This window comes from Grammomys surdaster, unplaced genomic scaffold, assembly GCF_004785775.1.
Source record: "Grammomys surdaster isolate TR1022 unplaced genomic scaffold, NIH_TR_1.0 191, whole genome shotgun sequence".
In the NCBI taxonomy this organism is placed as follows: Eukaryota; Metazoa; Chordata; class Mammalia; order Rodentia; family Muridae; genus Grammomys; species Grammomys surdaster.
Window position 1 is genome coordinate 4,517,159 of NW_021604636.1, and position 11,037 is coordinate 4,528,195.

The following is an 11,037-nucleotide window of genomic DNA, read 5'->3' on the forward strand; positions in this document are numbered from 1 at the left end:
ATAGATAGATAGATAGATAGATAGATAGATAGATAGATAGATAGATAGATAGATAGATAGATGATAGATGGATGGATGGATGGGTGGGTGGATAGATAGATATGAAAGTAAAAAGAAGAGGTGACTGTGACCAAGAAGCATTACGTACTTGTAGTAAAATGTCAAAGAAGTCACATGTTCTTTATTCCACTAATATTCCAAAGCCATCATTTTCCTGCTCAGTTCACGCTGTGGATTCACACTATCAGCCAAAATCATTGCAATGCACCCCAGCTTGCTCTGCTTCAGCCACACTGGCCACTTTTCTGTATTCTCCAGGTTGAGGCTATAATATTCCCTGCATGCTGCTTAAACAAAATAACACAGATATGTACTTATATAACAGGAATCTCCTCCCTTACTGTTAGAGGTGGCAATTTGGGGTTGCGAATCCTGGTATTTTCCTGTGCCAGGGGCATCACTTTGCTCTCTGCCTCCTTGTAAGGGTGAACTCCACTGAATTAGAATTTTACCCATAATCTTATTTTACTCCATGAAATAATTTTTTCCAAATAGAATCACATGGTGGTTTCAGCCTACAGAGTCTACAGAGGCACACTCCAGTCCACAGTAGAGTCTCTGTATTTGTTGCTGACCTTTCCCTGAATTTTCTTAAGACTTCTTGTAGTTCACAGGTTTCCCTACTTCTTTTCTGAGATGTTTTCCTCAGCAAGGTTTTTCACAGTAAGTTAAAAGCAGTAACTTTCTTTTGCCCATGGTCATCATTGTCCAATTGCTTTTCTTTGTTTTACTTTGCTATAACATTCTTCTCATTCTGCAGACACAGAAGTCAGAACATAGAAAAGCTCAATAATGTGGTTATTATGTTTGGTTCTGTACTATGTGCAGGGGAAATCAACATGGAACAAAGCAAAGCTAAAAAATGTCTTGAGACAGAATTAGACCTTTCCTGAACCTAGGTAATGAAATGACTTAATATAAACAAAATTTGGATAGACTTACCTGAAAACAGTTCAAGTACCTTGTAAAAGTATAGAAGTATACCATAATGGGTTTTTTGTCATTTATTTATTTATTTACACTCAAGATTTTATTCCCTCCCTCATTCACCCTCTGACTGTTCCACATCCCATACCTCCTCCCCACCTCCTGTCTCCAGGAGGATGTCCCCACCCCCACATTACCCCCAACTAGACCTCTAAACTCCCTGTGGCCTTAAGTCTCTCGAGGGTTAGGTGTATCTTCTCTGACTGAACCCAGACCCAGCAATCCTCTGTATATGTGTTGGGCACCTCATATCAGCTGGTGTATGCTACCTGGTTGGGGGTCCAGTGTTTGAGAGATCTCAGGAGCCCTGGTTAATTGAGACTGCTGGTCCTCCTACAGGGTCATCCTTCTCCTCAGCTTCTTCAGTTCTTCTCTAGCTACTGACTTGTACTAGAACCATGACCACTTCATTGATTTAGTAAAACTGTTTAAAAAGTATCTTCTATTGTCAGGCGTAATTTCCTGTTCTTCCATTCATTTTTGAATGCATTCAAGCAGTTACATTGCCACAACTCTTTGAAAAATATTTCTAAAGGGGTGTGTGTTTACTAGGATCTCATGATGCCTGTCAACAAAAGTTTATGGAGCCCTCCTTTAGGAATACTGCTGGCTCTTAAGCTCTGATGTGCCACAATGTTGGTATTACTTCCACTTCACTGTGTGTGCCTCCACAAATTTTATAGGGTCTTGTTTCTCTTTCCTTTGACTATGAGATAAGCTACAAACTTTCGAAAACCTAACTATCCGCATCCATCCTTGAAATGCAATGTTTCCCCTAATGACTTTCATATTCGTAACTCTGACTTGGACCAATGGCTAAACTAAACTGAACTGAACTGCAACCCCTGGTGTTTACATTCTCAATGTCTCCACTTAGATATCCAGAAAGCTATTTTACAGTTACCATATTCAAAACTCCATGAAAATACACACTCTTCAAAATCAGTTCCTCTCTTTTTCTGTCCCAGTTTAAGAAATAGTACAGCATTCTTCTTGTTCAACAAACTTCAGGCTTCACCTCAGCACTCTTCGCCCACATGACCCTAGTATATACTATTAGACTCACTCGCAGTCCTATTATGGTGTTTTCCTCAAGTGTCTTCTTTATTTCCATCCTGACATTCTCAACAAGCTATTGTTTGCATACACATGAGAGTGATAGTTTTAAACCAGATGACAGCAATCTTTGGATGAAATTCCCAGAACTTTCTATCCAAGAGGGAAGTGTGTTTGCAGACTTTCATTTCCCTTGATCTATCCTCCACACTCTATAGCCAACATACTCTGGGATAGTCACTCTGACCTCCATGTTGTTCCTTGTGTACACTGGATGCCCTGTGGGTATACATCACAGATGTAAAATGCACTCAACAAAGTTAAATCATGACCTTTCATTTTATAATACAGCTGAGTATAAGCCACTGATTTGTGAATAAAGAGATACTTTTTATACTATTCAAATCACTATGCTTTTCTTGACTAATGACAAGAATTTAAATTTTTTAATTCTTGAAAAACTTATTAAAATGAGCACTGTTCTTCCTAAATGGCCTTTTTTCACTTTGGAAAGGTTTTCACAAAGGAAACTCGGGGGGAAAAAAACATGGAAATGAACCTAAGTCTAACTAATATTAGTGCAACATAATCACATGCATGCCTGTATAAATAATGAATAATGTCATTGTAAACATTCTGCTTCTTAACAAACACTATTAATTTTATTTGAATTCATTTTGCATTTAAACAGAGCTTAAATTTTTCCTTGATTTAATACTATTTAAACATCATAGAGTAAGTGAGGCTTTTTTCTTCAATTTTAAAATAGCATTCCATGGATTATGCTTCTGTTCCTTTTGCTTCTACCATTTTATTTAGGAAAAAAATATTAAACAGGAGCAGTAACTCTATGGTCCTTGAATGTCATAGAATTATGCAAGCTCAAATACCTTTCATATATGTGTCTCTCTTCTAATATCCTGTGCTTTCACTGTGTGAAAAGAAAAAGAATGGGGGCTATAAAAGAATGATAGATATATCCACCTCACTCCCAAAACTAAAAAGGAAAAGCCTGTAAATGTGAGTCTTCGGTTGACTGTAAAAAGGATATATTACTTCATGGAAGCATGTAGGAAGGAATAGTAGTAAGCAATAAATCTCAGATTGATTACACGAATGCAATGAGGTGTGGCGCTGATATACATGCATTGAACTGTTTTTCTGAAGCACAATAATTATATGCTTTTCAGTACTCGACTGTAAATTTTAAGCATTTGTATGGAAGGGCATGCTTTTTCTTTTATTAGCCAATATGAAATGACTCTGTTCTATTGCGAGCCTATTAGATCGCTGGTCTGTGTCCTTTATTTATTGATTTCTCCAAGATCTGTTTTATATTTTGTTTCACAATCAGACTTACATCTAAAATGTTGAAATATTTGAAACTACTGAATAACAAATCTGTGAATTCACAATTATAATCTAAATGATGCAGGAAATATCATTTTAAGTGCCAAAATCAATATGTATTTTGAGTCATCAGGATAGTACATAACGGCCATTTCTCACTTCTCTTCAGACTCTGTATTACCAGTGTGCATTGTGATGCCTGGCCCGAAGCACTTCTATATTTAGTTCTAATGGAGCACTCTTAAATTGCTTATTTTGTGTTTACTAAAGTCGGCCTGTTTGTTACCATGGAAACTTCGACAAATGCTCTAGCTAACTGTTTTATTAGATGAATTGAAGATACAGCTGAAGACTGGAGGTGCAGCAAATCACTCTTGAAGCATGCTTTTTAAAGCATCTGTAACTGTGGGCTACCATTATATAAAATTTGACATTATATTAAGGTCTATTCTATTTCAAATTTGGGAGGCTACCAGTATTTGGAAATCTAAATTATAATTAACACATTGGTATCTCTAAAGTACAAGGAGTTTTACTCTAAAGTTACTCAGTTCTGTAGAAAATAGAAGCCATTGGAACAGCTTAACATATAGTGAGTAGTTGTTCAGTCTCATACACCCAAACCCTTCATCCTCCACTTAGAGCAGCAGCAGCAGCAACTGCTTCTTTCCTCAGCTCTGGTAGCATGGACAACGATGCAGGACTCTGAAGCAAGAAAGGGGCTTTACTCACTGCTTCTTTTGCTTGCAACAGAATTTAAATATGGTGCCACTTTTGAATGCCAGCACCTTGTGGTTCTTATAGATGCCGAAGCTCTTGGTTCAAACTTTGTGCTATCTGCCCATCCCTTTGTTCCTAGTTTCTAGGTGTCCTGCATTTTCTCATGATTCACCTAAAATCTCTAATCAACCAAACCTTCAGACACTTCTTTTTATTTTGACATTGCAATATATTTCTCACTAATACAATTATAATTATAATACAATTGCAATATATTTCTCAATAATTATAATACAATCGCAATATATTTCTTATAATACAATTGCAATATATTTCTCAACTAAACTCTTAAAAATGAGAATATTCATGATACACATTATCACCTGAGATATCAAGATCCTATTCTGAAGATTGTTTCATTTTCAACTGACTGAAATAAACCCATAACTTGTGACACTTCTCTCACTCTGACTAAATAGAGCAAATATTCAAATGATAAGGATGTAAGGGGGATTTTTGAAGGATTACTAGTAGTCAACTCCAAGAAGTCTGACAGAAGCAAGAGGTTTAACAAAATTAAACTTCTCAAAACTGTACTCCATAGATCATAGATGGCAAAGATTGTGTAGGAGGATCAACATTGGTAGCTAACAGCAACACAGAAAAAATTAATACAATAATATATACAATTTCTGTTTTCCTAACAAATTATAATCAAATAAAAGCACTATCTCTAGATGCTGCATATTTTTCTCACTTTCTGTAACACATTTGGTAGCCAGTAATTTACTGTGTCAAAGAAATTAAGGAAAAAGAACTTTTGAATCACAAAATCATGATGCTATAAAATGAGCGTCTCTTCACTATTTATATAAGTCTGTTTCATATAAAAACAGATTCAATGAAAATATGTAGGACATGTCTGGTAGTGTTTTCTAGAATCTTAAAAATATTTTCGTGTATTAGCTTTTAAAGTTATTGGTAAAAGTTAGTGAGGTTTGATATTGTCTTTTTCCAAAATGTGTAATAATAGCAACTAGATTACACTGTATACACTATATGTGTGTGTGTATACATATACATATACATATATATGTATATATATCATAAACAGTAAATTACTTTATTGAATATCAAAGATTATTTCAGTCAAATTTTTATAGAAATATATTTCATTTTGTTTTCCTGATAGTTCACAAAGAAGGTATATTTTTGATCTAACATTTGTTTTGTTTCTCCTTAGGCTCTACGTTTATTTGTAACACTCACATAATCCCAGTAAAGAACCAAGAGGGTGTGGCTATGATGTTCATCATTAACTTTGAGTATGTGACAGATGAAGACAATGGTGCCTCCCCAGAGAGAGTCAACCCGATATTACCAGTCAAAACTGTAAACCGTAAGTAAAAGGCCACATGTCCATGAAGTCATGGCGTTCGACTGCTTCTGTAGTCATTTGCATATCAGCTCTTAAAAAGTATTCACATAGGAAATACAAACATTTTATACCAGAAAGAAATAGCTGATGTTACTCTTTGATACTTTACAAAATTTATCATCCTCTTTGAAAGTCATATAACTGGGATATGGTATGATGCACTTTACCGATGCCTTTTTAAAGAATAGTGTCATACTGTGTAGCTCTGGATGGCCCCTGAACTCCGTATGTAGATCAGGTTGGCCTTGAACTCACTACATCCTCTTCCATAGTACTATGATTAAAGTACCACATAGTACTATGTGGTCTATTTTACCAATACTTTACTGAAAACACTTAAGTTGTTTTCAAGCATTAGCTATTAGAAATAATACTTCATATGAGGTACACAAAGATTTTTATTGCTTGATAAACTATTAGCTTATACATTTAAAAATAATATCTCAGCTTAAAATTATGGACCAATAAGCTTATAAAATGCTTTAGAAATATACTTCAGAAAGATAACTTTATATTGGTAAAGTATGGTAGTTTACACATTTAAAGGATATTTTATTTGTTTTGTTTAATACTTTTCCAACTCCATCTCATGTACTTTCATTCATGGCATAATGAATCTTTTTTATCTTTTGCTGTTCCATTTTAAAATAAATTTTAAGATTTGTCTTAGTTGTATCACTTCATATTGTTTGATGTTTGCTTTTTGAAAACTGGGGCGTTACACTTCCTTTTCATTTGATTTGAGCTCTAATGAGAATACATGTTTATTGGTAGAATTGATTATTTTCTACTGTGCTGACATAGTCTGTGTTGATCTATTATATTTTATTTTGTAATGTTTGCTTGTCTCCATCTACATATATCTCTTTTTATATTTGGTAACATTTTTACATTTCTAATTGTTGTTTTTATAAAATAGTTTATTAGATGCCACATAGCTGCAGTTACATAGTTTGTTGAATTTATAGATTTGGTCCTGATCCTTCATTTTTCCTCATCATGGTTCCTTACTTTGAGCATGAAGACAATTATCTCAAAGTTGTTTTTCTGTCCTTCCCACCATACAATTAGTTAATAATATATTTCTTTGAGCTTTTCGTTGTAATCCTAAATAACTTCAGTAGTCTGCTATTTGACTTCTTAGTTTTGATTATATAATTAGACTCCTATAGTTTGACAACAAGTCACTCAAATATAGTCTGTCTTATACTTTTTTCTCGATACTCAATGCTAAATGTCAGTTATGGGACATTTTTGAAATGTCTCAATTATGTTTTCATCTTAAGTTTCTAATAAAATGTAATCAGTTTTCACACATTCTTCCTCAATTTCCCTATAACTTACTAAATAAAACTTATTCTCACACAGTGTTTTTCAGAACAGTTTTATTATTTAACATGGTAGTAGTTTGAATCATAAATGTCCTCCGAAGCCTTGGGTATTTAAATATTAAGTGACCAGTTGGTAGTAATATTTGGTTAAGTTTAGGGGTGTGGCCATACTGGAGTAAATATGCCTTGGGGGATAAGCTTTCAGAATTTAAAGACTCAAGTCATTTCTATTTTATTTTCTCTACTTTGGGCTTGTGGTTCAATGCTTGAGCTTGTTGCTCCAGCTGCCTTGTCCATTTCTTCCCCTCCATGATGAAGTGTTATCCCTCTAGTACCATGAGCCAGAATAATCCTTTCCTCCTATAAGTTGCCTTGGCCATGGTATTTTATCATAACAATAAAAGAGTGACAAATAAAGACACTATTCTTCTGTACCCCAATGCTTGAAGGACAGCATTGGTAGATAGTACCACTTTGAGTATTGCTTTGCATTTGGATTGTCCTTTGCCCCCAGTGGTCTATTTCTTTTCCTGTGTGGATACTCATTTCCAATGGGTCTCTTCAGAGTGCAGTTCATCATTCTAAGATGTGTGCCTCCACTTTTTCCACATAGACTCTGTGTGATTCTGTTATCTGTGTTGCCCTGTGATCTACTTGGCAAATTCTGTTGTTCTCATCCTAGGTGATCATTTCTAGGTGTACATGAACATTGAAGTCTGAAGAGATTCCATTAACAATGTTGTACCCATGTTTTATTATTTATATGTACATTGATTTGACCTCTCCTTTATTGATTTCTATGTTTGAGAGAGGATTAATATGAAAATTGGACATTATATATCTTGTATTGTCTAAGGAATGCTGGAAGACATCACAAAATGTTGACAAATTGTTAATAATAGTGATTTTAAAAACTTACAATTTATATGAGTGTTAAATAAAAACATGTATGAAATAAAAGCATGCTACCAAAATCCTGTGCTGACAGTCATGCCCAAACCTAGAAGTGGGGGCAGGGGGGAGATATGTATAAGTATAAAGGACAGAGGTTAACATTCGTAACTTTTTCTGTGACTATCTTATTTTTGAGATCAGGTCTCCCCTTGGACCTAGGCCTCCTTAGTGGCCATTGATAAGCTCCAAGAACTCTTGTTTCTATCTCCACAGTGTTGAGATTGCAAGCCTGCATTGATGCAGCCAGCTTTGCACTTACTTATGCTTTATCATTTGTGTGTGTGTGTGTGTGTGTGTATGTGTGTGTGTTGATCATCTATGTGTGTTTATATGCATATGAGTGGGTTTGTGTATGTGTACATGTGAATGTACAATGTGGCATCCTGAAGTTGACATCATGTGTCTTCCCCAATCACTTTTGATTTACTGAATTAGGGTCTCTCAATGAACTTCGAATTTACCAGTTCTTGCTTGACTGCTGGTCCTAGTGGTCTGTCTCTGTCTCTTGAGTGCTGAGACTAAGCCCACCTGCTTCTCACACAGCTTCTAGGGATCAGAATTCAAGTCTTCAAGCTTACATAACAAGACTTTATTCATAAAGCTGTTTTGCTAGCTCTCACATCTAGATTTTTCACATGGATTCTTGGGGCAGACCTCAAGCCCTCATTTGTGTGTGTGTGTGTGTGTGTGTGTGTGTGTGTAGTTCACTGAATGAGCCATCATCTTAAGTCCACTAGCAAACTCTTGACATTATAATTCAGAACATCTGCAATTCATCTATAATTTGGAATTATCTACAAAGTACAAGCTTGACAGTTACATAATGGGTATTTTTTTATCTCACACACACACATATATGTGTGTGCACACACACACACACACAAACATGCATGTTCACATACACACACACATCCCTACCATCACCATGACCTAAAAACACATACCAAGCATAGTGCTTTATGGCATGTTTTGTTTCATATGGAGTTTATTCATTAGTTTTCTGGCTGCATGAAGTTTATAGCCCATGAGTCATAGCATGTTCCTCCCTGTAAGTATAAACCCAAGCTTAACACTGAAATGAACAATTAAACATTTATCATAGTATCAAATTACTTCCTTTGTCAAGTGTAAATAGCAGTATAAATTTAATTTTCTCTTAAAGCGAAGAAGGAACAAATATATTAATGTAATATAATACCAACATCCTGAATTTTTACCCTGAAAAATACATTTGAAAAATTTCCTGGAAAAATCAGCAATTCATCAATTTTTTCGAAAATATATGTTTTGAAACAAATTAAGCTACAATAAAATATCTAATCATGAAATTGTGCCTGTAAAGTGATATTCACTTCAACTTATGTCCTCTACTTATCCACTTCAGTCACTACAGAATGGTCTATGACAGTAAACGTAAGTGATACCCACCTCTATCTGCCATGAATATCTGTATTTGTGAATATCCATAGTGATATTTGTGCCTATATAGGGAATGAATACCTACTTTATTTTTTAAACATCTTGTCATATACCTCATTTTATCAATGGAACAGTGTCTGGTATGGCATTTTATCTGAATGGAGCACATGCCCACACCATACCTGAGGATGAGATTTAGGGAAAAAGAAAAAAAGATAGTGCATTCATTTAAAACTGAAACACAAATGTTGAATTGACACCTTGGTTTCTTGTTGTTGTTGTTGTTGTTTTATTTACATTTCAAATATTGTCCACTTCCCGTTTTCCCCTTCCCTTACCCCTATCCCATCCCCAATCCAATCCACCTGCCTCTATGACTGTGCTCCCCCACCCACCCATCCTCTCCCTGCCTCACCACACTATCATCTATCTCCCTATGCTGGGGCATGGAGCCTCCATAAGACCAAGGCCCTCCCCTCCTTTTGAGTCCAGATAAGGCATTCCTCTGCTACATATGCAGCTTTACCCATGAGTCCCTCCATGTGTACTCTTTGGTTGGGGGTTTAGTTCCTGGGAGCTCTAGGGGATCTGGTTAGTTGATATTGTTGTTCTTTCTATGGGGTTGGAATCCTCTTCAACTCCTTCAGTCCTTCCCTAACTTTTTCATTGGGCTCCCCATGCTCAGTCCGATGGTTGGTTGCAAGCATCTGAATCTGTATTGGTTAGGCACTGTTAGAACCTCTCAATGGACAGCTACACCAGGCTCCTGTCAGCAAGCATTTCTTGGCATTAGAAATAGTATCTGGGTTTGGTGTCTGCAGATAGGATGGCTCCCTAGGTGAGAGTGTTCTCTGGATGGCTTTCCTTCTGTCTCTGCTCCAGTCTGTTCCTGAATTTCCTTTAGACAGGAACAATTCTGGGTTAAAACTTTTGTTATGGGTGGGTGGCCCCATTTCTCATGAAGGGACCATGCCTATCCACTGGATATAGTTTTGACAGGTTCTATCTTCCCTTTAGCTAACATCATTCCCATTAGGTCCTGAGAACTTCTTGCTTCCCTGGCATATGCAATCTTCTAGACACCTTGATTTCTTAAATAGAAACAATTCCACATAACAGCTCCCAGAATACAAACATGGTCTATGGCATTTTATGTTCAGTTAGACTGGCATCTCATGGGAAAGTCCTGGCAAAACCAGTAGAGATTCTGCTCCTTATCTTGTGCATATGTGTGGTTCCCTATGGTATTGCTGTCACCCACACAAGAAATCACTGGAGAAAGTAAAAGATATGCAGATACACCTGTTTCTATGGCTTTTCAAAGTCTGATTATTTACAGCCAGTACAGTGGTTTCATTCACACCCTTTGTCATCTTGTCCTTCATTTCTCTTAATGTTGTGTCAGACTTTGAAGAATTAATTTTTAAATCAAGCAGAGAAGTTCAAAAGACCAAAATTTTACTTGATAACGTTGCATATTATATCTCATCTCTGACAAACCCTAATGATTTATTTCCTTGAGAGAAAAACTTTACTGTCAGTAAAAAATAATGGCTTTGGCTCTTTCAAACATCTTTTGATAGAAAAAGGAGAGAGTGGGGAAGGGATCCATAAAAGAAGTAGAGAAGGTAAGGAAGAAGGAAATAAGGAAGGAAGGAAGGAAGGAAGGAAGGAAGGAAGGAAGGAAGGAAGGAAGGAAAGAAGGAAGGAAGGAAGGAAGGG

General features: G+C 36.0%; 1 protein-coding gene across 3 annotated transcripts in view; it reads left to right on the top strand.

Moving 5' to 3' along the window:
• Kcnh7 (potassium voltage-gated channel subfamily H member 7) overlaps positions 1-11,037 on the top strand; it is a 443,919-nt gene that overhangs the window by 280,717 nt on the left and 152,165 nt on the right. For all 3 annotated transcript variants that reach the window (XM_028769229.1, XM_028769231.1, XM_028769230.1), the window contains exon 3: positions 5,417-5,572. In XM_028769229.1, the coding sequence (XP_028625062.1) occupies positions 5,417-5,572 (156 nt within the window). The remainder of the gene's footprint in view (positions 1-5,416; positions 5,573-11,037) is intronic.